This window comes from Tenrec ecaudatus, chromosome 17 (genome assembly GCF_050624435.1).
Source record: "Tenrec ecaudatus isolate mTenEca1 chromosome 17, mTenEca1.hap1, whole genome shotgun sequence".
Classification (NCBI taxonomy): domain Eukaryota; kingdom Metazoa; phylum Chordata; class Mammalia; order Afrosoricida; family Tenrecidae; genus Tenrec; species Tenrec ecaudatus.
The window spans coordinates 1,694,098-1,721,970 of NC_134546.1; the positions used below are offsets into that span (position 1 = coordinate 1,694,098).

At 39.3% G+C, this 27,873-nt stretch overlaps 1 protein-coding gene and 2 non-coding genes across 6 annotated transcripts in view; 1 reads left to right on the top strand and 2 right to left on the bottom strand.

Annotated features, from left to right (window-relative positions):
* CCDC88A (coiled-coil domain containing 88A) overlaps window positions 1–27,873 on the bottom strand; it is a 128,822-nt gene that overhangs the window by 55,543 nt on the left and 45,406 nt on the right. For 3 of the 4 annotated variants that reach the window (XM_075535648.1, XM_075535646.1, XM_075535645.1), the window contains exons 4-9: window positions 25,751–25,820; window positions 23,041–23,099; window positions 18,961–19,049; window positions 16,641–16,776; window positions 9,660–9,832; window positions 1,844–1,925 (exon numbers count right to left, since the gene is read on the bottom strand). In XM_075535648.1, coding sequence (XP_075391763.1) covers window positions 1,844–1,925; window positions 9,660–9,832; window positions 16,641–16,776; window positions 18,961–19,049; window positions 23,041–23,099; window positions 25,751–25,820 — 609 coding nt within the window. The remainder of the gene's footprint in view (window positions 1–1,843; window positions 1,926–9,659; window positions 9,833–16,640; window positions 16,777–18,960; window positions 19,050–23,040; window positions 23,100–25,750; window positions 25,821–27,873) is intronic. The other variant, XM_075535647.1, reaches the window with a different exon arrangement.
* On the bottom strand, window positions 14,405–14,567 carry LOC142431248 (U1 spliceosomal RNA). Its single transcript, XR_012780783.1, has one exon. It is a non-coding gene; the product is annotated as a U1 spliceosomal RNA (small nuclear RNA).
* On the top strand, window positions 27,337–27,466 carry LOC142431199 (small nucleolar RNA SNORA3/SNORA45 family). Its single transcript, XR_012780744.1, has one exon. It is a non-coding gene; the product is annotated as a small nucleolar RNA SNORA3/SNORA45 family (small nucleolar RNA).

Below are 27,873 nucleotides of genomic sequence, written 5' to 3' on the forward strand. Positions count from 1 at the left end.
AGAGCAATGTCTATTTGTGATGACCAGCGATGGAAGGAGGGGAAGAAGGAACCATTCCCCAGGGGCACAGAGCTTCTGGGAAGGGCAGTGCAGTGTGAAAATGAAGAGGTGATGGCTACACACCTTGACCAAGGGACACTATTATCAACAAAGTGTGCACGGACCTAAAGTTGGGAGGCCAAACTTTTCGCTGTATCCCTATATGAAAGAGCTTTAAAATCTTAAAGGAAACATGAATTAAAAGGTAATGAAATGTGTCCATATATTTTTTTATGCCTCCATGTATACAAAATTTAAAAAATTTTCTTCTTTAAAAATGGGGAGGTACAAAGTCTTTTCATCAAAAATCTAAAGTACTTTACACGCACACACACGTTTCTATAGTTTTTATACAATGTATTCTTCCAAAATATTAGGGCATTTTCCAATTAAACCTTACTTAACATAACCTGTTTCAAGTATTTGATGGTGACAAAGTTATTTGAAAATGTAGGATAATAATTATTTAAATTATTATTTAAAAGAAGAAAAGTTAAGTCAAGCTGTCTAAAAAAAATAAAAATAAATTAAAAAAAGTCAAGCTGTCATTGGAACGTATCAGTTAGCTTGGAGACACAGTCTACCCAGATACATTGTAACAAACTAAACTTTTGCTCAGATTATTAAATGCTTCCAAGTTAAAATGATCACTACATTTCTCAATGCCATCTGAGACAGGAATTAAAAGTCAAAAACCTTTCTGTCATCACTTTACAATAGACCAGTGTGGTCCAGGGACTTCAGGCAGTCTCTGAACTCCTTTCTAAGAGAGCAGGACATTAAGTGCCTTTTTCAATTTTATTTCACTCCTCAGGTTCCAGCAGGCTTTCCAGAGGCTACTTGGCATATGATGTCACAAAAGACTGAATACAGAATCAAAGATGAGAACAGCTGTCGTAAGAACTCTGAAAAACTTCAAAATAGTACTACTTCTCTAAACTTTTTGTTTTGTGCAAAACGATAGCTATTAAGTTAAATCACTTTTTATGTTAAAGTGGTAATATTTTCAAGTGAATTTAAAAAAATTTAATTCTTAGTTTTAATTTTGAATACAGCAAATACAAAACTACAAAGCAATCCTTATTAATTTTTAAAAGTTTGGAGTATACGCACTGCAGCTTTAAGACCACAGAAGCCAAAAAGAGAACTTGGAACATTCTCAGTCTTCAGAAGCTCCTCAGAATCTCAGCAGAGCTAGAAGAAGAAGTCTGGATGGCACATCAGTTGAGCACCCACTGCTAACTTTCCAAAAGGTTGGTGGCAAACGTACTTGTTCTGAAGCCTAAAGTCCTGGCTGATCCTTTAAATCAGAGCCTAGAAAGCTCTATGGCTCAGTTCTACTTTGCCATATCGGATCACTCGGAGTCAACAACAGACTGGATGGCAGCCAGCAACGCAGTCTGAATGGCACTGATACAGGAAGAAGTCTGGAGACTTTGCATTGATAAAAAATAAAAAGGCTGGGGGGTGGGGCTGGAAGGGGAGATGAGGTGATACCAAGGGCTCAAATAGAAAGTAAATGTTTATAAAATAGTGATGGCAACACATGTATAAATATGCTTGGTACACATGATGTATGATTACACACGCTGTAAGAGCCCCAAATAAAATGATCTTATATTTTAAAAAAAGTTAACGATTTTGATTTCTAGTTTTGGCTGTTATTATCAAACCACCATTGAAAACCTATCCAGTAACTTCAAATTTGCTATATAAAGCATAAAGGTTACATAGTACAAGGAGAAACATCTATTTCCAATTATGTGGGGGATCCTATATAATAAATAAAGTCCCAGGCACAAACCTCCTGTTGTAGCCTTTTTAGTTCTATTTCCATTTGCTCAAGTTCTTGTTTACAGTCCAGCAACTGCTCGGTCTTTTCTTCCCTTAAACACAAAAATAAATTGAAAACAACAATAAGCTTGCTACTTTTTGAAAACTATGATTGCCACCTGCAGTAATACAAGCATATTATCATCACTAACTATCTAGTTGAACATACTATTAGTTACATATGTTCCTAGCAGAGCACTGGTGATACAATGAGTTAAGCATTGCTAATCAAAGGTTGGCAATTCAACCCAGGCACTTTATGGAAGAAATAACAGGCAGTCATAGTCCTGCAAAGATTTAACCTTGGAAATGCTAAGGAGCAGTGCTCCTCTGTCCCACAGGGTCATTATGAATCCAAACGGACTGAACAGTAGGTGGGGTTACGGTCTCAATTACATAGGCTTTCACAGCATTTTCAACAGTTAGACTTTCTGATTGCATGCATACAGCTCCCTCACAATGATCACATTTTAAAAAGAAATACAAACATAACTTTTTGGTGATCTCTAACAAGAAAATCTGATTTCTTAGAGGTTTACAAGCTGTTGGAACCTACTAGTCACCAGAAAATAATTTAGAAAATATCTAACACCAGAAATTAATAAGTAGGAGAATTAAATAAACAACCTCTACATCAGTGGTTCTCAACCTTCCTAATGCCACGACCCTTTAATACAGTTCCTCATATTGTGGTGACCCAACCATAAAATTATTCTTGTTGCTACTTCATAACTACGTTGTTGCTACTGCTATGAACCAAGCGACCCCTGTGAAAGGGTCATTCGACCCCCAAAGGGGTTGTGACCCACAGGTTGAGAACCGTTGCTCTAGATGACTGGCTTCACATCCACATTGGTAAACTGTCATTCACAACCAGATCATTTCTAAATTACAGAGAAAAACGTGCAGTGCCACAATAAGGTAAGTGTCAGGCAGAAGTGGGAGTTAGGGTAGGTAGGTGAGGCCCTAAGAGCTGGTGAAAACACTCAAGGATGCTATGAGAGCCAGACCCTCCTTCCCCGCTCCTACTCCCCTGCTCCTACTCCCCTTCGGTGGCCTTCAGGCCCAGGTACAGAAGATTAACTGTTACAGATAACTTTGAACACTGTTGCTTAGCTCCGGACCTGCAGACAACAAAGCTGCAGTGGAAAATCCCCCAGCTACTCCCTCCTCCCAGACCCAGGCTCTGAAATGCTCCACCTGGCACCTGGACAGTGTGCCTGCGTGACCCTCAGGAGTTCAGGATGCTCCCGTTGCTTTCTGTGCTCTCCCTTCCCTCTCGGGAGACTCTGAAATAAACCTGTAAAATGATTTTCTACATTTGCTTTCTTTCTTTCCGTCACCAAATCAACCTCACATTTGGTGCCGAAACCCCAGAAATGGTGAAGAAAATTAAAATCCGTCAACAGGCCTGTGGGTACTGAGGCAGTCCCGAGGCAGGAACCAGGCTGGAGTTACCAGACCAATACCCAGGCAGGCCAGGCCGGCCGAGCCCACAAAGATAAAATGTTCCAGTGTGTGTTGGCCGGCCTCCAGGCAATTTCTCACAAAGCAGTAAATTTTGGTAAACTCAGGGAAATGACTCAAGGCCGGATGAAAATCTAGCAGCATTTTAAAATCATCTGACTAAAGCCCTTACCCAATACACCTGTCTAGACCCAACATCACCAGCAGGGCCCCATGTCCTCATCACACATTTCATTACTCAATCAGCTACAGACATCAGAAAAAAGTTTTAAAAGGCCAAAGACAGCCAGGACCTGATAAATAAGGCCTTTAAAGTCTTTAATACCAGAGTGGAGCAGGCAGAGGCTGACAGGGAATCCTGAAATTGCTAGAAGACAAACTTACAGTACCAAGCCTTGATTGCAGCCCTAAGGCCCTTGGCAACCAAGATGACATCGGCATCTTTCGCAGGCCTGGGGAACAACTGTTTCTGACCACCCCCAGGAGTCTGCTTCAAGTGTGGTCAGCACTTACTCATTTTAAACTTCCTTTCTTGCTATGTGCAGGTGGGGGAGGGCAGTGAATTAATTATTTAATGTAGGTCTTCTAGCCAATGTCTCTAACTCCCATCAAACAACCTTTTCTTGAATGGATCTGGTAAGAAGGTGGGGGAAGATACTGGTAAGATTCACCTGTGAGTAATTGTGAACAGATCCCCAGCAATGACATCCTGCTGCAGAAAAATTAAGCCCTCTTAAGCCAGGGTGGGGTGGGTGTGTCATATTACCAGCCAAGAGGTGGAGCAAGGAGTAGGGGTCTCTAGACCTGAGATCCCTGCGCGGTGAAGCTCCTGGATCCAGAAACTGCTGAAACACAGAGGACTGGCAGCAGAACCAGGAGCCAGAGCCTGGAAGCACAGGATGGCCCACCGAGCAAGTAATGCTGAGAGCTTCTGTGCAGGAGGTGGGCTTGTGGAGTGAGGGGCCTTTGGGCAATTAATTGGGGAAGCTGGGCTCACTGACCCACTGAAGTGGAGCTGAGTGCCTTTAGGCTGAGGCTTACTGCAATGGGGTGCCTCTGGGCATTTAATTCAGGGAGCTGGGCTTGCTAACTAGCGACCTTGAGCTGAATGCCTTCCAGTTGAGGCTTACAGTGGAGTGGTGTGGCCCTTTGGGCATTTATTAGAAAACCTGAAAGAACTTTGTAAAATGCCTTGAAATCAGACAACTCAGTCCTGAGCCTTTCTCACTGGCATTACAACTTAACTTCCTTAATAAACTTTTTAGTTGTGAATTTTGTCTGCGAGTTCTGTGTAGCCACGGCAATTGATATTAGAAACTAAAAGTAAAATACAGAACACTAATTAGGGTAACACACCACACTCCTTATACCTACTGCAGTTCCACACATACTGCTCTTAGAATTTACAGTCGAGTCTTTTCAACCTCGCTAATGCCCAACACCAGCTGAAACATAACTATCTCTCTCAGAGATCTTTCGTGACACCAATATCCCAAATCAGTAAAGGAGCAAAACTGCTTTGAGTCTCAACTGTAAATTGCCTGTACAGCTTTCTACCACAGCACCAATTTCACTTTGTTTCTAATCTGCTTGAAGTTTATCTCCTAACCCAACAATGAATGACAAACAGCACATTTTCACAATGGGCAAAGGACTCGGCATCTCTATCATCAAAACCATAATGACATACCACTTTACATCATGAAGATGACCATAATGAAGAGATGGACAGTGGTAACCTGTGCTGGCAAGGGTGTAGAGAACTGAAACCTTCACACAATGTTGGCAATTCCTCAAAAAGGTAAACACAGAGTTACCATATGATCAGCAGCGCCTCACTTAGGTATACACCCAAGAGAAATGAAAACATAGGCCTACACAAAATACACTTTAATCCAAAATCTATTATAAGAGATGAGGAAAGACATCGTGTACTGATAAAATCCATTATGAAAATATAACACGCACAAATACATATGCACTCAATACTAAAACATAAAACAAACACTGAAAGAACTCAAGGAACAGTAGACATCTCTGTAATAATAGCAAGAGACTTTAACACGCCATTATTGACACTGGATAAAACTTGCTGCAAGGTAGTCGCGAGGCACCAGAGACCAAACCAGTCGAATTAGAGCAAACAGGTTTTATTGGGGAAAAAAACCCAGCCTGGGCAAAGTCCCACGGTCCAGTGTCTGGGCCGGGGGAGTTGCACCCCAGGCTACAGGGGTGGTGCTTATATTGCCATAGAACATGTGACTGGGCTGTTTTGAGACCGTATAAGGTAAAGTAGTCAGGGATTAGGAGATACAGGTATGTCTGGACTTCTAGAATGTAAGGTGTCTTCCTGGTTCCGGGTGTATTCGTGTGTGCCAAGTGCGGAGCGGTGGGTCAAGAACAAAGCAGGCACTGAGTCAAACGGGCCGTGAACCAAATGGGCTGTGAGTAAAAGAAAAAAACTTGCAAAGCTGCTGACAGGTTACATAGCCAGCTATGGTCAGCTCCGCAGGTGTGTGTGGGAGATTCAAGAGTACTTGCTGCTAGTTGTGTCAGCCAGCTCTGGTCAGCTCTGCATGATTGGGGGAGATTCAAGGTCATTTGCTGCTAGAAGCTGGCCTGGCATTGATCCGGCCATACACTTATGAACCCCCCCCCCCAAAAAAAAAATCAATGTTAAACAGTTAGAGGTCAACTTGACTGGGCCATGCTTCTCAGTGGTTTGGCAGTTATGACACAGTCAACCCCCTATGGTGACCTCTAACAGAATAATCAGTCACCTTCAGGATGAGCTCTGCCATGAGCAGCCAATCAATGGAAAGGGAGTTCCCTCAAGTGTGTGGCCTACTTCTAATACACGTAGACTTGGGGTGGAACTACAGCTTTTTGCTGGATCTGGATCTTGCATCTGGCTCATCATGACATGTGACCTCTAGTTCCTTGCATTTGAGCTAGGGGCCTGTCAAAGTTGGACACTGAGTAAGAAAGAGCAAAGAAAAAACAATGTACTTGAACTACAGTGCTGGTGAAGAAAGTACCATGTACTGCCGGAAGAACAAAGAGAGGAAAGGATGGTGAGAGTTCATCTCTCACATACTCTGGACATGTATCAGGAGAGACTAGTCCCTGGAGAAGGACATCGTGGCTAGAAAAGTGGAGGAGCAGCAGAAAAGAAGACAGCTTTCGAAGAGAAGGACTGACACGGGCTGAGCCATGGGCTCAAACAGAGCAACGATTGTGAGGATGGCACAGGACAGGGTGGTATTTTGTTCTGTTGTTCCACAGGGTCACTATGAGTTGGCACCGACGTGACGGCACCTGGCAAGTGTTCTTGATAAGGTTTCTAACTGGGGGAGACTTACCCTACCTCTGAGAGAGACCTAGTGTTTTCTAGGGTCACTGGTAAAGTCACATGGTCTTGGAACACTGGACCTTTTGCATGAGTGTTAATATAAACGCAAACCCAAGTACAACCAATGGCATGCCACCAGTGAAGGTTGACAATACCCTACCTGTGTATTACATTATCAGTTCTAGACTGGAAGGCTGCTGATGGAACTTTGCGTTTTTCCCTTTATCTATAAATCAGAAAAATTTACAGAACTGTATGCTGAGTTTCACTGTAGACCTCACAAGGTGAACTAAAATGACAATGTTAATTCAGAAGCAAGGAATGACCTGGATTTGCGGTTATCTGGTTTGTGTAGCTTTACAGTGTACGTGCAGTATTAACAAAATCAATAACGTTTATGGTTTTTGTTTGTGTACAGGTTCTACCCCTAAACCTACATTCATTAGTTACTGAACCTCTATAAGCTTGCATTGAAACTACAACAGAATTGTTGTACGAATTTTTAAAAATACATATATAGTGAAACACATGTTTTTCTGAAGGAAATCAAAGGCAAATTTCTCATCGTTCTTGCTGCCTATTGTAGCAGCATTTGAGGGAGGATCTTTTTATACATTTATATTTGCAACAGATTTAAAAATAAACGAGGTTTCAAAACCCCCTTGTCTTTTGGGTTGTTTTAAATTCTTAAGCCATTTACCAAGTTTTGGGGCCAAGTTCTGTAGGATAAGTTAAACTTAAATTGTTCCTATTAACCATTATGAGTGTATTTCTTTAAGCACAGTTTTGTTGAAATAAAGTTTTTAAAATGTCATCTACTTACATAATGAACTATTAGTCATAGAAAGAAATGATGTCCTGATACATGCTACAACACGCATGGACCTTGAACACATGCCCATGACAGAGGCTACATGATTCATTTATATAAAACATTTAGAATAAGCAAATCCACAGAAATAGAATATAGGTCAATGTTTAGCAGGAGCTGAAGGCAGGATGGGATGAGAGGAAATTGGTAATGGGTACAGAGTTTCTTTTTGGGGTGATAGAAATTTTTGAGGATAAGTAGTGGTGAATATAATAAAATATAATTAGACTTCAAAAAGATGAATTTCTGATTTGGAAATTATCTAAAAAACTGTCATTATTTTTTCTTTTAAAGGATACTTAAATGTTTGCATTAGGGATAAACTCTTTTGGACACAAAACCTGTGGAGGCAGAAAGAGTGTTGAAAGGGAATCTCCCATATTGTTGGGGATCCCTGGGTGGTACAAAGGATTACGACGTGTTCGTTGCTAACCAAGACTTGGAGGTTCAAGTCCGGTTAGAGGATCTTTGGGAGAAAGGCTTAGTGATCTCCTTTGGAAAAACCACCCACTGGAAACTCTATGGAGCAAAGTTATACCCTGACACTCACATGGTCAACAGGACTTGAAGTCGACTGAAGGGCAACTGGTGGCTGGATAGTATTAACCACTGCTAAGAGTAAAACATAGAAGGTTTTCCTCCTTCCACGGAAACTTATTCTTATACTCTGCTTATTTATTCATCAAGCACCACAAACCACCCAGGACTGTGAATACTACAAATGTCTATGCTCTCATTAGATTTCCACCATGATCTCTGTCCTCCACTCACTCGAATCAAAATCAATCTGTCTCAACTAAAAAAGGGTTAGAAGTGTGAATCCTAGAAACTTAAAAAGGAACACATTTTCTAAGGACAAGAGAGATATATTATTTGAGGAAATGCTCATGACTAGGAATTCTTCCTGTACTTCGCGTGTTATTGCTCACACCGTATCCATGTACATTTTCCTATCAGCATAAAAGTTATTTCAAATTTTAACACCCAGGAACAAGTAAATTTTATTTAAAAATCAAATTCTAATATAGTGCAAAATGTTAAATGAATTCACAGCCATCACTGCTGTTCTAATTGCATGCTTTATCTAAAGACTAGAGAAGATTGTGCTAAATTATATGGAACAAACTAGTCTGTGCTGCTTGGGCCATCCGTTAACTGCCAGTCAAACTAATAACAGCAATCTCTTTCCTAATTCCCCGGTGCAGCTGTTTACAGAATGTCCTGGGCGTGTTCACGTCAATGGATACATAATAACGCATGAAACCTCCATCTTTCTGTTTTCAATTTTTCCTACAAACTTTAATATTTTCTTCTACCTTTTAGATTAATCTACTCTGTTAAACTGCTTTACATAATCAGTAAATAAATTTAATCCTATTGTGGCCTTAACAGTTTAAAACCTAGACCCTAATGCTCAAATTCCATGATAAACAACCTCCCCTGAAAATTCCTTTGTTCTTTCAAAACTGTAATACTTTAAAAATCTCAAACAGAGTAGTGGTTTCTTTATATGCAGCTCACCAGTAATGTCTACAGGACATTTACTCGGACTTTTCTGTAATGATCTTTGAAAGTTAAATAACTACAACTATCAATAATAACTAAATCTGAAATTTACCTTTACTAAGCATGTTATTCAGGCATTTCAATTAATCAATGCAGAAGATACACACTTAAAACTAATTGCTGTTTTTAAAAGAATCCTTGTGTATGCCCATCATTCCCTACTTATAGAAGAACCAAACTTAATGATGTATGCCGATAGTAGTCTCCAGATTTCAGATTATAAGGACTATAAAGAACATTTTAAGGGAAGCCCAATTTTCCAGGAAAGGAGATTATTTTGTTAAAGGAAGACGATTTCTAAAAAGAGAGGAAGAAGATAAATCCAAAAATAAAGGGCATCCTTTAATTGGCAAAGATTTACATTAGGAAAACCTCTGTCAGTCTCCTTATTTTTCTCATTTTGACAAATATAGGTAAAAACTTTGCAAATGCTAGCAACTTAGAACCACAAATCTATATTCCATAAACCAAAAAATTATGTAATCTCTGTGACCATTTTAATTCAGTGATTCTTGAAAGCCAATAACTTACAGTTCCTGTCTAAGCCTTCTTATCTTGGCCTTAGCATCCGCCAGTTCCACTGACAGATGCTGTCGACTTTCCGTCCGCTTCATGCCCGGAGAACCACAGGGGGACTGTGCAGAAGAGGAAGCGTGGGGTAGAGAATGCAGACCGTCTCGCTCTTCAGAGAGTTCAATTATCGTCTATGGAATTACAGAAATAAACACAGAGCTATTCTTAGTACGGTACATATCTGAGCACTAAACACAGCACCAATGTTCACTCGATCCAGTATTGTACTAGACTCGAGGCTCAACAGAAAAGGAAGCCCTCCACAAGATGGAGTGGCAATGGGGGCAACATGAAGACGACGACGACGCAGGCACAGGACGGGACGGGGGCCGTTCTCTAGCGCGCAGCCTCACTGTGAGCTGGGACTGACTCAATAGCACCCAACAGCAACACGAAGTACACTCTAATAACCAACAATTTGTTGCTCAGTATCTCAACTTTGTCACATTTAGCTATTAGTTTTAAAAATTCCATTCAACACTTCATGGATGAGCTTAAAATGTAACACTAGAACACATTTAATATTTCCACTCGCAAGTTTTTAAACACAATAATCACTACATCAGATTGGAAAGATATAAAAAACTTGAAACAGAAAAAGAAAATAACCCAAGGCTACTTAAGCAAGAGCAATTTGCCTAAAACTGTGCTGTCCGATATCATATCCAGTAGCACAAGTGAATATTTCATTTTGAACAGTTAAAAATTTCCTATTCTCACTAGCCACATTTTAAGTGCTCAACAGCCATATGTTGCTATTGGCTACTACACTGGGCAGTTCAGAAATACTTCTTTTCCATCACTGCCTAATTGAACAGTATCCCATCAGCACTGTAAATAAGAATACCACAGGGACGTCAGGAGGTATTTAGTCCAATTGTTTAATTCTGCAGGTAAGGGTAACAAGTCACAGATTTAGTTTGCCCATGATCACATGACTAGTTAATAACATGCTCCAAGTGCAGGCTAATCTCTCGACTGCTATCTTACAAAACCGCTCCAATGTGCTTCCCACCTTAAACCTCCTGCAATTGGTTTCCTTTATTCTTTTTTCAGACTCTCCAGGGAGCTCAAACCTCTTCTCCCTTCGAACTTTAAGAGTTATTTAAACCAGTTATGTACTTTACCCAGTGATAATCCTCAATTCACCTAATTTCCCTTTGTTTTATTGGTAAATTCTTATTCCATACTAGTTTCTGTTTTTATTTCAAATCCCTCAGGCAAACAGGAACTGTCTTCTACACCAATTTCAAATGTCCTATTACTGCAGATGGAGTTACAACATTGGGAGCTACATCCTTGTGCTCAAAACCAACTCATCACCCACTATTTTACTGTCTTCACTGTTCTTTTAAAACCATCTGCCAGACTATTTCTTATCCTTAGTATGTATTTCAGCAATCCTAACAAGGCCTGCCGTATTTTCTTGTCTGCAACTGTTTCAGAGACTTCAGTGTTCATGCTGATAGCCACAGAACTGGACTCCCAGCAATTCCTGTTCTCGGAACAACTCCACCTCTACTCGCTCCACACGCACTGAAAAAAACCTTTCTCCAGAATAAGTACCAACTCCCTTCTTGTGCCACACTTCCTCCTGTCACATCCATGCCAAGGTACCTGTGGAGTCTATTTCCCATGCCTGGACCTTCCATTGCTCAATCTCTCTCCGTTTTCCCCCAGGAAACTTTCCCTGATGACTGGAGTTCTTAGCTTGGAACAACAAACAGTCCTTTAAATGTCACTCTTAACTTGGATTTACACTGCCATGCCATTCTGTTAAGGACCTCCCAGCTAAAGAATTTTTCAACCCAATTTCATCGAGTACTATATCTACATTAGAGATAGATAGTGAGTCTGTTTTAGACAAAACAGAAGATTCAAGCAGATTATTAAGTAAACATTACATGACTAATGAGAGTGCCAGATTTAAAATTCAAATATGGTTCCAAAACTAAATCATGTTTATTTCTCTTCTGAAAGACAATTATTACATAGCCTTATACTGTGGGTGTGTGTGTGCGCGTGTGCATGTGTGTGGTGACTCTGGCATGATTATTTTTCACGCAGTGATTCAGGATAAAAGCCACGATTTCTTTTTTATTCTGTTCTCCCATCCCATGAAAAATTTAAATTTTTTGCTATCCATACTCAATTAAGCTCTTTCCATTGCCATCATCCTTTTATTGAAACCTTCTCGGTTTCCTTGTAAATGTCCTACGAAGCCATTTACTGCAAGCATCGAACAGAAACTGCCACCCTCACTCGAGTCAAACAAGGTCTCCTCCAATTTGCCAAAGCAGCAAACCACCTGCCAGTAACTTCGCTATTCTTATCCATTTGCTTCCAATGTACATTTAGTTTCTAACCTAACATTTTCATTTCTTCCTTCCGATTAGCCTTTCTCCCACTAAATTTTTTTCCTATCTTGAAAAAAAAAATCACATTCCCCTTTAGCTCTTTTCCTTTCTCAGTGTCCTTGAAGAGTAGCTTCTGTGTCCAGACACACCACTCACTTCATGCTGTCACAGTGTGTGTCTACCCCAAGTCTGTCAGTATTCTCACCATGCTCCACAGCAGCCCAGACGCCTTGTCCTTCAATCGATTCTCATCTGTGCATTTTCTCACTGTCCTAATTATGCTCGAGCGTGCTTTCTACGTGTCTTTTCTTCTTCTTGACTGTAGGCCTTCCTTGCTGCCTACGCTCATTACTCTAACAGTGGGCAGTCTCGCTCACTTCCAGGCTCGCTTTCTTTCCTCCCTATTTCCAGTCTACTCAGCCTACCACAAACATACATCTGCCTTAAACATCACTCCTATTAGCTCTTGGCTACAATATTTCTGTTATTTCCTACTATATCAGACCAAAACTTTTCCCAAGCATTTAGTCAATTAAGAGATACTGTAACAGTGAATACGGTAATGCTACTGAATCTTACATGTAAACATGGCAAACCTTTCGCTGTATTACCATATACACACATGCACACACACAGCTGATATGACAGATGCCTAAATAGGGGAGCAAGGGGTTTTCAAAAAGTTTGCTAAAAAAAAGTAATCCCTTTTTAGTACCATTTTCCCCACAAACTTTTTTGCAATCCCCTCGTATAAGTAAATCTAATGAGAAATTAAAATAAAATATTTAGGCTAACTTTTAGAGCTTTACACATGATATGGTCAACTGTTTATATATAAACACATCATCATTCAGCTAACACATAAACCTTTACAAATATGCTGTATAAAATATATTACTTAGAAGCCTTCCCACTCATGAAATATCCACATGCATGTTGAGCAGTGATCATTATCATCTAGATATATTTTTAGGCACTTAACAGTTTTCCAGCTATCAATCTCACTTCACAATCACTTGAGATACAGCAGCCACTAGAAACACGTCCCCTAAGTTTTAAACACTCAGTTTCTTACCATTAGGACAGCTTGTTCTTTCCTTTTTATCAGAGAAGCAAATATAATTAGTTTTTTAAAGATGTGCATGTCTTTGTTTTCACAATGACTTAATATATTCTTTGCAAAGTTATTTCTGACACATAAACTACAAGGTAATACACCCAAGAATAACATTTTAACCGAGTTCATTTCTTCGCCCCTCCTCAGCTTTGACTGAAGTCATCAAGTGTTCTCTCGAAGCACACCAGACCACCACTGGCCAACTGCGTTTCTGGTCACTGAACATCCGGTGGATGCTGTTCTACTCGACACGGCCGGTGTAGTCATGCACCGGAATCCACTCCACAGGCACCAAGTTCATTCTGGATTTTTTTTTTTGAGGGGGCGCTGTTTCTAGTAGAACTATTGCAATGCTAAAACAATCACCTTATGAGATATGTGATCACAAATCAATTACAAGGCAGCAGGGCTGTGCAGTTGTCCTCCAGCAGCAACATCCATTCCTTGAACTGGCCACGTCTAGTTCCACCCCACTGCTTAAGCACCCGTCTTGTGTTCTTCACCCCCGACGCCCACTGTACCACTGGGACCGGACACACAGCCTCACCTTCACTAGGACAGCCTGTTCTGCTTCACTTCACTACTGCGCACTGAAACCAGCACACAATAAATACTTAATAGAACATTTGCTTAACATGCTAATTAGCATTTGATTTTATGCTAGCTCATATTTTTCTCTGGCAAGTAATAGGGCACTTTTTAAACAAACCAGATACATTCTTTGTTTTTGTAAATCATTGTATTGGGGGCTCATACAACTCTTATCACAATCCATACATACATCCGTTGTGTCAAGCACATTTGTGTATCTGTTGCCATCATCCTCCTCAAAACATTTTTTCTACTCGAGTCCTTGAAATCAGCTCATTTTCTCCGCTCCCCCTCCTCTCCTCTCCTCCCTCCTGAACCCTTGATAATTTATAAATTATTTTTTCATGTCTTACACTGTCCGATGTCTCCCTCCACCTACTCTTCTCTTGTCCGTCCCCCAGGGAGGGGGTTATATGTAGATCTCCCCCACCTTCCCTTCTCCCCTGGTATTGCTACTCTCATTATTGGTCCTGAGGGGTTTATCTGTCCTGGATTCCCTGTGTTTCCAGATCTTATCTGTATCAGTGTATAACTTCTGGTATTTGGAAGGTAGAACTGGGATCATGATAGCTGGCGGGGGGGCGGGGCAGAGGGAGCCACTAATATTTTCATTCAATTTTTCCAAGAACATTTTTTTTAAGGGGAGAGCGCGAACGCAGACCCCACTACCACAAATTATGCAGTTGAGTTTCCCACATTTGGGGAAATCGCAGGGGTCAGCACCTCCGGAGTGCAATGGATAAGCTTCACCCTGGGAAAACCACCTTCCTGATCATGGTGTCTCCCCTGCCAGGTTAAGAATTCGAAGAACATTTTAAAGCTTCCTCATATATACTAAAGAATGAACACAAAAAGTTAAACTGCTACTAAGACAAACATTCATGTGACCTAATAATTCCACTTCTGGAGTCCAGGTGGCACAGTGGTTGCACAGGCTAACATAACAGCAAGGTCAGCAAGTCAAAGCCATCAGCTAGCTACTCCCTGTTGCACAGGAGGAAGACCAGGCTCTCGACACCTGCAGAGTCAGTGTCGGAAAGCCACAGGGCAGTTCTCTGTCCTGCAGTGTCACTACAAGTTGGAATCGACTCGATGGCAGTTGAGTTCCTTTTTGAAATTTACGTTCAAAGTTCATTATTTTAAAAAGAATCAAAGATGTACTCAGTATAACCAAAGACCTAGGTCAAGAGGGGCACAAGCATTAGCTTCAGACCCAGCACGTTACTTCTTTGAGCTTACGCCTCTCCATTGATCTAGTGGGGGTCACTGTGAATATTTAATTTAAAATTGTAATAAAATGATAGCACAAAACCTCTCATCAGCAGCAAAGATCACAAACGGAACAAAGCAGCCTCACTGCTGTCAGGTTTCCAAGGCTGCAAGTCTTCACCGGCTTCCCTCTTCTCCCTCCCGACAGGGATGACAGAGAGCTGTGCTCATTAACGTCTCGGTATGACTTGTAATAAAAGCTAGGTTCTACAAGATGGCGAACGCAGTGAAAAGACACTAGCATACAAACAAGATAGGGTATATGAGGTAAAAAACAAAACAGGGCTTGCTTTTTTTTTTTTAACTAATCTAGTGAATATTTTAAGTGTCTCCCTCCCCTCCCTCTCCAAATGTGAAACTATTCATTGATTAGTAAGATTAGTACTTAAGTACTATTCTGCACTTACCTTGCATACTTGGTACTAAGTCCCTATCAGGGGTAATAAATTAAAAGAGAGGCTTTGATTCTGTAAGAAGATCCTGTGGGGTTGTCATAGATACAGATGCCAGCCTCACCTAGCTGCAGAATCTCTGAGAGGTGAAAACACAAAACTGTTGACTACAGATTTTGCTTTCTGGGAAACTCAAACCATTGGAGAGACGTTTTTCTATTTACCATCTTCCCCTTCTGCCCTATTATTTTTAACTGGATGCTTTAAAATATTTACTTATTTCCTGTATTTCCTACTTTTTTAATACCTAAAGAACTAGAAATTTCCATCAGAAAAGAATAGATTTCACATTGTTTCTTCAGAGACATTAAAGTTTGGTTCAGAAAAAAAATTTTTCTTTATAAATTTCTCTATGTAAGCTTTCCTTGGTCCCAAGAGTAATCAAAAAAATTCTCTAGTAGTAAGCTCAAAACTGCCTCCCTGTATAAATAGAATAACTGATCAGAGCTATACATCCCCTTCAATGCTAGGGCCCTTTGGGTCTGTCAGTAAGAAAATATTACTCACCACCACCAAATGCACTGAAGTCTAGACTCCGCTACAATTATACACAGCTTTCAGAGAGCACACGGAAACGGTGCAACTTGATTCTTTTTGAAACAGCAAGTTAACTGTGCAAATGAGCTTATTAATAATTCTTTTTAAAAAATCACACCTCAATATATGGATCACAAAAATTTGAGACCTTTTGTAGGAAATTTTATTCAGAACATCTGTTATTCTCCTTTTATTAACACTTACTTTTCTTCTCTTAAAATGTGGCAATAAAACTAAGAAATTAACCTTAAGCAAATTCTTACGCTTGAAGGCAATGGTTTTTCCACTTACATCAACTATATTTTCAGCTTCACACTTCTGAACTCTTGCCAGAGCTGTGCAGATGACTTGAAAAACACTCAGGAAAAAAAAGTCAGAATAATATTTCAAAGAAAAATGAAAGGAGAAAAAAAATCTAATAGCATTATTTTAAAGCTACCAATTTAAGACTTTCATAGTTCCTTTCTGGTTTTGTGTTCTACAAAAAAAAAGAGGCAAAGCATTGTATTACTTGTTTCTTAAGAAACAGAATACTTCAATTCATCAAGAAAAGCTCTCAAACCACTATTGTCTTTGAAAAGCAGGTTTTCACATATACTGAAAGAAATTTACAAACCTCTGAGTGTTCATCTCTCTCATTTATAAGTCTCTTTAGATGCAATGCCATATTTTTCAAGAGTGGTTCCATGTCTTCCTGGGCCATATCAGTCACTTCCATCCATTGTAAATCGAACACATTTTCCTGATTATGTGTTACCTTTAGAAAAGCAAACAAAAAGGGGGAGCAGGGAGGGAGGGGCAATAAATGAGCTGATACCAAGGGCTCAAGCAAAAAGCAAATGTTTTGAGAATGATGATGGCAACAAATGTACAAATGTGCTTGACACAATGGATGGATGTATGGATTGTGATAAGAGTTGTACGAGCCCCCAATAAAACGACTAAAAAAAAAAAAAGCAAAAAAAATAAAACAACAAAAAGAGTTAACACTTAATAACTTTTTTCAGTATAATAACATGAACCCCAAATATGACCACTAAAAACATCTGGAATTAATGATGAAAATACTAAAATGATTTTTCACAAAATATAATTTTTAAATGAATTGACATTTTCCAGTCAATAAAAAATATTTAATTCAAGGCATTCTATTCTAAAGGAAAGTCACATGGATATGCCTGACAGCTGCATTTACAAAACCAACCAATCTTTTATCATTCTCAATACATTTGATTTCTTAGAGAACATTCAGATAATCTACAAAAGAAAAACTCTGCATCTTCCCCGTCAACAGTCCATATAAAATATCCATTTAAATTAATTTGTGCTTGAATTCAAAAGTAAATAGAGAAAAGAATTTTCACTGAAACGATTTTTACAAGAATGGAGAAGTTATACAAGTGAAATATTTCTTACTTTCCATTTCTCACCATTACTCTTATATTTTTTTTCTTTCACAGTGATCAAAAATAAGCAATTCAAAGAGTGGTGGGAAATATATTAATTAACAATATTTAGCATTTCTTCAGAATGAAATAAACCACAAAACTAGCATAGCCAAATCAGCGATTCAAACCAGTTCAGTCTGGTTCACTCATGACCGCTAAAGCAACATTGCAATGGACCTTAATTTTTAAAATGTAGGTGAATCAAACATTAGTAAGGAATGGCAAGAGTTACTGGTCAAAGGCTTGCTAGAGACTTAATTTCCTGCTCCCACTTAAAAAGAAAGGCTGTTTTCTCTCTGTACAGCAAGCAGCCAGGTATCTCAGTCCACGGAATGAAAAACAATGGTGCCCAGCTCAAAGATGCTCTCGGTGGGCTGGGCCACCATCCAATGAGTCCAGAGTCAAGCACCAGACTCCTGAAAGGACTCATTACACCTCTCATTCTCAGGCTTCACACCCTGTATCTTTCCCCATTCCAGAAAGCATTCTGGATCACTCAGATTTTAAAAATTCAGGCCTACACCAGTTTCCCTTTGTGTGCCCTGAACCAGATCGAAGCCCTAAAACACACACGCACAGAGAGGGAAGGCGCTCCACCAATAAAAACTCTGCCAGGAGGTTCCAAAAAGTTTGTGGGAAAATCCTATGGTCTTTTAATTCAATTGTTCCATGAACTTCTCGAGGCTCCTGCCTATCTGGTCAGATACTAATGTTTACTGTGTCAGAACACAGTCTTCTAACTAGAAAAAAGGCTAAACACTACACAATTCCGCTATATAAAAGGCCTTTTTGCATTTTTCTTAGTTTTCTTTTTACTCAAGATTAAATGCCCAAAGTCAAATGGAGAAAATACCACTTTTGAAACCAATCTTAGCAAATATATTAATTTCAATTATCACACAGATTTAAATTTCTGTATGAACATTCAAAAACATGAATGTATTTATAGTTCAATTAATATCATGAAATTCTGTTAGTTGATCCATTCAAAAGAAAATAATACTGCACTACAGCTTTGAATTGCAGGCAGTGTTCCACTTTCCACTTTTTAATTTACTGTAAGTGTCATCCTGTGTTAACACATACTTCACTCCTCAAATACCTTCTCCCTACATCCCTACAGTTCCAGGCTAACAGCAAATCTGCAGTTACATCTGCTCTGTGCCATACAAAGCATGACTCATTCAAGACACTATCTCTAAAGTGATGGTGCAATCTGTCAAGAGGATCATTTCTATTTAGTCATGACTTGTTCTTCCCTGGTGGTGTAGCAGTTATGTATTAGGCTACGATCTGCAGGTCAGCAGTTCGAAACCACCAATGGCTCTTTGGGAGAAAGACAGTCTTGAAAACCCACATGGGGCAGTTCTACCAGTATGGACTCCACAACACTGAGTGCATTTTGAGGTATCCTATGACTTCAAACATTTTGGGAGATAGACACCACATCCTTAATAAAAATAAAAAGTATATAAAAGTTGTATACAGGTTACCTCTTGAATATGTGCGGCAACTGCTGCTTTTGTATCAAAATCTAATCCTTGAATCCTTTCAATAAATTCTTCCTTTTTTTGACACTAAAAAAAGTGAATACGATGATCATTCACATTTTACAAGACACAGCCCTTAAAAGGTTGTAAAAACTAAAAACTCATCAGGATAAAAATCTTGGCTATGTTTTGAACAGTAGAGTGAGGGTTTATTTTGCATTGCATCTTAAACAGTCTAACATACTTACCTCATGAATAGACAATAGTTTAGAAATAGGTATTTTCAAAAGCACTATTTTTATGCTGGAAAGTTCTAACGCAAGAAATCATTACACAACCCAGCTGAGGGCAGTACAATATTATTATACTAACTTTACAAATAGAGAAGTAAAGAATCAAGAACTTGTTTCAGGGAGAACCAGTTACTTGCCAAAAAACACAGAGTGAGTCAGTGGCAGAACTCGGAATACAGCCAAAATGCTCAGGCAGCCCCTGGCTGTCACCAAACAACATAGTCTTTCTTCTTGGAGAAAAAAAAACTTGAAGCAATTTTTACTTTGTGTTTACAATTCATTCTTACATCTTCAGTCTATCAATCTTAATGAAAGAAACCCACTTTTGTGGCCCAGTTAAACATATACAAGATAATACAAAAAACATTTTGTTTTTGAAATAATATAAAGTGAATGGGGATAAACTTTAAGAATGTATATACACATACTCAAGCACTAAGTGGAATGAAGGCAGCAATTCTTTGTTGTGCAATTTTTTAAGCTCTATACAAATTCAAAGTATCAAAATCCAAACCTAATGTTTTTTCTGTAGTCAGTACTAACAGTTTGCCATGCAGCTAAGCCTCTGCTTCCACCGTCATCTCTGAACTCACACAATATAATTGCTGGTATCACTGTGTTCCTGCAACTACCCCATGAGAAGTGAATACAAAATAGACAGCACTGCCTTGTCCTGCTGCCTTGCATCTCATGGGCTGATTACTGAACCACAAGTGAAGACAATATACTCAAAAGGGAAAACTGGCTCTTTGATCATTTAGAAACTTAGGAGAGCTGTCTGATAATCTAAACATTATAAAAAATTCCAATACTATTTCTGTTGCCATAAATTCAATTAATTAAACACATTTTCATCAGCAAGAAAGGCCTATATCTTGTTAAAACATTATTATTATTATTAAGATGATATAATAATGTTTAAAAACCCAATTACTAAGAACATTTAATTCCTATCAGTAAAAGCCAGAGTTTTGGAGGGTGGGGGGATGGAGTGAAAATGAGTGCACTTAGTATTTGGCAGGTCTAATAAATATCAAGAATATTTCTGACTGTGTAAATTTTTAGCCTAACCAACCTTTCCTGTATGTTAACCACAAATTTATTATCTAATTCTTCTAAAAGGTTCCCCTACAGTTTTCTCGCTCACTAAGACTTACACAATGGCAGGTTCATAAAGACTACCACTCACTGAGTACCCCCATTCTGCTCCCAGATGTCCCTGCTCAGTCTGAGCTGAGCAAAGACACACCCCTGTTCTAAGCCCCAAACCACTGCTTTATTCCCTTTCTGTTGTCAAAAGTTCTCCATTAGCACAACCGCAACACAAATTGTTGAGAACTCCTCACCCGTGCTTAAAATACCCACAATGTAGACCAAATCTCAGATATTTAAAGTAAAAGTTTGAGAAATTCTGGCAGTATTTTTAATAACTAGGGTAGGCTTCCTTAAATAACAGAGAATACAGTAGCTAAGACTGTTCAAAGGCAGGAGACACCGTCAAGGAAAAGAAGGAAACAAAAATGATTCACTCTTCAGTAGTCACTAGTTGCATGTGGCTCCTGATACTGGAAAGAGGACAGGGGCAGAGACACTGACATTTAGAATTGTATTTCATTACGTTGCTATCGCTGCAGGCTGTGGAGTCCGTTTCCCACTCCCAGGGACACCAGGCACAACAGAGTGAAACACCACCCGTCCTGAGCCATCCTCACCATGGCTGTTGAGCCCCTTGTTGCAGTCACTGGGTTATTTCATCTTGTCCAGGGTCGTCTTGTTTTCTGCTGACCCCTAGCAACCGATATCCCTATTTAATCATAATTCATCTCAAAGTAGGACCTCTGGTGGTGTGGTGGTCATAAAATCAGCTGCTAACTAAAGGGTTAGGTGTTCAAACCCACCAGCTGCACTGCAGGAGGATGATATGGCAGGCCCTACCCTGAAGATTACATCCTTGGAAATCTAGGGCCGGTCCATTATGAACCACAGGGTTGTCATGAGACCGAATCAACAACAGTAAGGAGTTATGTTTAAATGTAAAACAGCCACAGGAGGCGGTGGGCTAAATAGCTCTAGAGCACAGAAAAAGTCTAGTGTCAAAATAGACATGTCAGTCATCTTCATTCCAGGTAGCTGTGCAGATCTCCTGTGAAGTCTAATTAATCATGAAAAAATTGTTTTTCACTTAAACTCTCTTACCTCCCTATCAAGATTAAAGTATAATGGATACAAAGTCATTTCCAGATCAATTATAGCAACTGATTCCTAAACAGATTTCTATGACAGCTCAAGAACAGGATATGGAACCTGGGAGACTGGAAAAAGTAAGCTTGGGGGGAGGGAGGGCAGGTGGAGGGAGCTGTATTTAAAATTGTAATCTTGGAAGCCAGAGACATTAAATTCTTAAATTTATTTTCAAGTTTTCACTGCCACCTACGAAAGGCCCTCTGGTGCATGGAGGAGCAAGCAGCTAGAAGCCAAGCCAACCCAAGTTCATTGCCACCCATGACATTCAGACAGAAGGAATGGTCGCTCTGAATTTCTTGGGGTGCAAATCTTTATGAGAGCAGACAGCCTCACCTTTCTCCTTCTGAGCAGCTGGAAGGTTTAAACTACAGGCTACCCATCAAATCTGTAACCCACGATGGCATAGGTGTTTTTAAGAAAATTACATCCACTACATAACTCTACTTCGTTAATAACGTGAAACGACGGACGCTGTTTTAAACATGAACACAAACGTCATTCAGGTACAGAACCATCACGGTAGACTATCTGCAAAACATCCCCTCGCAGAGCTGGAAAAGCTAGGCTTGCTAACTCTCCAGTCTGTTAGAAGGAAGAGCATTAATAAGGGACTTCAAGAAATTCGTGGAAAATTCTGTTGTTTAATTCCATTTTCCATCCATTTTTTGAGGTCCCCTAGTATCTAGAACTCTGTTGTGTGAGTTATACAACATAGTAAGGTAGGAGTGAAGTGGCTTAGATTTTAGCCTTTTGTTGTTCTTACAGCTAGGAATAACACTTTATTTTAAAATATTTTTGAGGCTTTGCCTAGAAAACAAAGGATTATTTTCAAGCTTTGAAAACTAATGAGATTTGTTTTGCCAAATTTTAGTACTTGTGCCCTCCCCCTTTCTAAATGGAAATGTCTACCTGTGCCTGGCCTGTACCATTACACGTTGAAAGCAGGCAATTTGTACTACAGGTTTCATAGCCCACAGATGGAGAGAAATTTTGCCCTAGGATATACAAAATATACCCATGTTTGATCTAGATAATATTAAATGAGATTTGGGGGGATGTGCTAGGGTAAATATAGTTATGCACATCAGAAGAAGCTAGAGCATGAATTTTGAAAAGTTATGTATTGAATTGTATCCCTTCCAATTATCTGTTGAGTCCTGTTTGGATGTGATCGTATTTGGAAATAGGTGGTTTCTTTTATTATATTACTGAGGCACTAAACCTACCCACTTATGAGTCAGACAAAGGCCACAATAGACAGAGTGATGCACAGGGAGAAGAGGAAGACAGAGGATGGAGACAGACACATCTATGAGGGCTGCTGGCAGCTGCTAGAAGCTGAAATAAACAAGAGGACCTCCACTCAGAACCACACCCTGAAGTCAAGACTCCTAGCCCTCTGAACTGTGAAAAAACAAATACCTGTACAACAAGAGCATTTATTTGTGCTGTACTGACATCAGGCCTTAAGTAAGTAACTGAAACAAATTTTAAAATAAAACTTTGAAAAAAAAAAAAAGAAACTTTGGAGAAATACTTACCTGAACTGCACAACCCAGTAAAAGTAAAAGCAGCTTTTTAACTTCTTCTGTGCCTTGTTCTGAAATAAAAACAACAACTAAGTACAGCATATTACTCCATTTTAATTCTCTTCCTTGCTACCTTGGGGGGGAAAGTCTTACAGATAAGATTCACAACAGTGTAACCGAAGAATGCAGTTTCTAAGGAAACACATTAAGGACTATGAGGCAGCAGATGTGTGAGTGTTTGTATGCACCATGGTGGTGAAGCAGATAAAGCAGACAAGGCTCTCCGTTTCGAAGAGCGGCGTAGATCAGACAGGTAGCTTCTGTGTAATCGAATCATTCCCTTTCCGTAAAGTTATATTAGGCTGCTCCTACAGAATCCTAATTACAAATTCATCTCCTTTCCCTAAAGAAGTATACTATACCCGTCTACCAAATTAAACACTGCTGAGATAAAGATATGCCACAAACTCAGCCACGATGGTTAACAGGTGTGGCACCTTTTAAGCCTATCGAGGTTTCTAAAATACAGAACTTAAACAAGTCACCTAGCCGTGAAACACAAGTGTCTTTCTAGGGCATTAATTCACGAAGTTCAAAACTTTACTGTCCGCTACAGCGAGGTTAGTAAAATCTAGGCACACAAGCTAGATAAAGCTAACGTCTGTCACAGAACCACAGTACATACAGGTCTGTTCAACAGCATTCAACTTGAATTTTCTTAAAGCACAGCTAACTCAAAATAAGGAACTTCACCACCAGGTCAACCACAGGTCAAGTTGAAGACAAAGTCCAAATGCTCTTTTCAAACATTTCTTCCTACTTTTCATTAAACAATCCATTTTCTAGCAAGGTTGAACGACACTAACTACCATTCCACAAATATACATACACTCCCCTGCCTTAACTTCTGCTACTACTCTGATCTCACCACCCCCAAGTGAGTGGATCACAAGCCGAGGCACCTTCTAACAGCTCTGTGTAATCTTCCATGGTCTCCAACCTGCACTCAGCTGCCAACTCGAAGCAGAGTGAATGGCTCTGTGTTTTACACACTGTAACATTCTGTACAAGGGGACCTGTTGGCACAGTGGTTAACCACTCAATAACTGCTCGTTAGTTTGAACTAACAGCTGCCCCGTTGCAGAAAAGACCTGTCTGCGCCTGTAAAGCTTAAAACCCAAGAAACTTCATGGCACAGTTCTCCTCTTACCTGTACAGTCACTATGAGTCAGAACCACCTCGAGGGCACACAGCACACATTGTCTGCACCTCTATTTTGCACTACCTCCTACACAGCGATGTCCACTAGTCTGCAGGATCACGGACTCAACCCCGATGTAACTCCAGAATAAGGGCTACTGCCTCACATCTCTGGTCCCTGTAGCTCCTTGGTGAGTACTTAGTAACTGCAGGTAGGATCGGAAACATTTACACCTCAGGGTATTTTTAAAGATTATTTGAACTCCTAATTCATTCCATCTACTTGTTATCTTCCCCTATAAAAATAATTGCTGCATTTTAGCTTTTATTTGGGTTCTATTTTTGCTTGTTTTGACTAAAGATGGGGAACAAGCGTTGGACAAAGGACAGCAGATTCAGATTATCACTGCCTAGTCCATCGCTGAAACTGTTAGGTGGCTGCTAATCTCCGTAACTGGTCAAAACTCTGAATATGTCACTGTTAAACAACAAATCTTTTCCCCCATAAATGTACATATCATACAATTCAATAGTTCAATCAGATTAAGAGTCACACAATCATCACCACAACCAGTTTTCAATTTTTTTCTTCCACTCATTGTTATTAGCTCACCATTTCCCCTCAACCTCCCCTGCCACACCCCCAAGTACTCATTAATCCAGTTAACTGTAAAGGACAAACATTTGAAGAAAATAATTTAACTGATCCAAGAAATGGCTTCTCATCTTTAGTAATATTAAGTTTAATATTACTAAATAATATTTAGATTATTTAGTATAAATTAATATATATAAATCAGTTAAACCTTAAAACAATTTTCACAATGGTAGGTAGTAGTATATAAAAATAAACCTGGAAACTTTAAAAATTATTCATTTTGATGAAAATTTATTCCTTTTTTATCACTTTTAAGATTCATTACAGAGATGTATCCATTTGGTATAGCAGGAAATATTACATGATATAAACTGTATTTACTCCCACCTACAATTTAATAGTCAACTCTTTTCTCTATAACATGGAATATCATCTCCAACTTCCCCTTTAGAGTTGTGAAAAACAATCAACACGCTTTAAGAAGAATGTGCTCTTCTTAAACATTCTATACCTAACTCACTTAGCAATGATCTCATTACAACACTCTGCATTTACAACAGTACACAAATCCACTACCTGACTATTCTACAGATCATGACATATAACTGGTAAAACACACCAAGGTGCAAGGTGAAGAGCAACACTGGCTGTAAGAGTTCGGGTTCTTTGTTAACTTGCTTGGTTGGCCCTGAACCTCAGTGGTTTGGCAGTTATATAATGATATGATTTGGCAGTTATTCAGTGGTGTAGTCATCTTCCACCTTAGGATTTGGTAAGATCATTCTCCATTTTTGCATAAAGTCAAATTTCACATGGGCAGCAGCCTGGTCTTTGATGGCTAACCGTCTCTACAGGATGGGTGGGTGTAGTATATTACATAACAACAAGACACTGTTATCACCTTATGACTATTTTAATACTTACCAGAGAAGGGATTTTTGCCGATGATTAAGACATTTGGCAATGACATCATGATCAACTGCTGTAAATTCTCCTGTACAAAGATACTCATGGTTTTTATATGGTAAATGTTGACTTTGTCATAACTATAAATTAGTTATAACTAAATTATAACTATAGGTTATACTTTAATGTTTGTGCACTTTTGTGTACTTTTTTGTAGATACGCCTCGCTTCAATAGAATGATTGTAAATAAAGGGGGGGAAAGATATGTAAGCACTTACATCTATTGTAACTTTAAAAACATTAACAAAAACTGCAATATCAAACAAATTTTAAATAATGTATATAAAATGACCTCAAAAAATAAGTGTCCACCTTGAATTAGTATCGTATTTAATATTTGAAATCTGAGTTCTATGTGCCTCACTTAAGATATCAAACAAATATCCATACTGTTCTTTGTTATTCTGCCCTGAAGAAACTAAAACATGTCTACTGATATTAAAATTAAGAGTTACTTTATGAGAAAGCCCATCTTATGAGCATCTCGTCAAAGTGAGCTCCTCCACAGTAAATGATGATGTCACTACTCTGTATGCACTAGGAGCCTTGGTGGCATAGTGAGTTACATGTTGACCTTGCCACTGCAAGGTCAACAGTTCAAACCATCTGATCTTTGGAAGAATGATCAGATTTATAGGTTCAGAAACCCAAAGGGGCAATTCTGTTCTGGTCCCATAGTGTAGTTATGAGTCAGAATCCACTTGACGGCAGTGAGCTACAGAGATCTATAATATTTATCGCCTTAAATACTATCATACTTTTAATGAGAATTTATGTACATTCTGATACTATAGGATAAGAAATAACAATGCTTTCCAATTACTCCTTTAGGTATTACATAAAATATGCACCTTTTGTTTGTACACCACCTCATCCTGAGGAAATAAAGGAGATTGTTCTCTCTCTCTGCCATTACAACCACCGGCTACAGAGTCTGGAATGAATTAGCCTACAAGATTGATGGTTTCCATGGAATATTACAGAATCTTTCTAAGATTATAGCAGTAACTAATAGTTTCTTTATAATATGACTTCCAACTATCTGTTCATATATATTTTAGAATAAGCAACTATTTTAAAGAAATATTTTTTAATACTATGAAAAGGAAACGTGCTGCTGTTTAAAGTTGTCTAATTGTAGCTCCACTGAAGCATATTCCAGTAGCCAAGAGTGACATGATACCACGTGCTAGTTAGACTTAGCCACATATTGAAATGCCTTATGGTAACATACACAAGGTTTAAAATGTGCTTTTACTCAGTAGTTCAAACCACCAGTACTCGGTTGGTTATGACGCAATGGTCTTATAACTAACTACACAAACAGAGCAGAACTATGCCTTAGGGTTCCTGAGACTTCTCCTGATAGCTTTTATTCTTTTAAAGAAGTGCATACACAGGCAGACAGACGTGTGTGAAGAGGAGCACTGATGGCACAGAAGTTATGCAATGTACTGCTAATTGCAAGGTCACCAGTTTGAAACCACCAGGTGTTCTGCAGGGCAAAAAACAAAGTTCTCTACTCACATAAAGAGTTAGTATCGTCGAGGCTAGAGTCATGCTTGGGCACTGGTTATTGCCTTGGTGTGCTAGAGCCCTCGCAGAGTAAGTGCTGACCTTATTCACTGGCTGTGCGTCTCGTGGCACAGTCAGTCACCAGGTTAGCGACATGCCTCAGGTTGATACCTAGGCAAGCTTGGTTAACAGTGTGTGCAATTTCTATAAACTACTGTGAAGTTAGAGTTCCCATTTTGGGCCTATGAAATGAGATGGGGCCTTGCCTCCACATATTAGCTGCTTGTTAAAAAGCTGGTCATAACACTACACTCCTGTGTAACCACTGTGGGGCCCACTGATTTGGTGATGAGCCTAGTTTCTTGATTGGGTGAACCAAATGGTGGTTTTTTTTCTCCCCAGAAAAAAAAAAGTTAGTATCACATCAGACAAGGGCACAGAAGAGGGGATCAAAAAGTCAAGCACAAATCGAAATATCAAGATATACCTGACTTAAAAAAAAACACAAAGGAGTCATACGAGGAAAACTGACACTATTACAAGAAACCAAGAGTGACCTCAACAA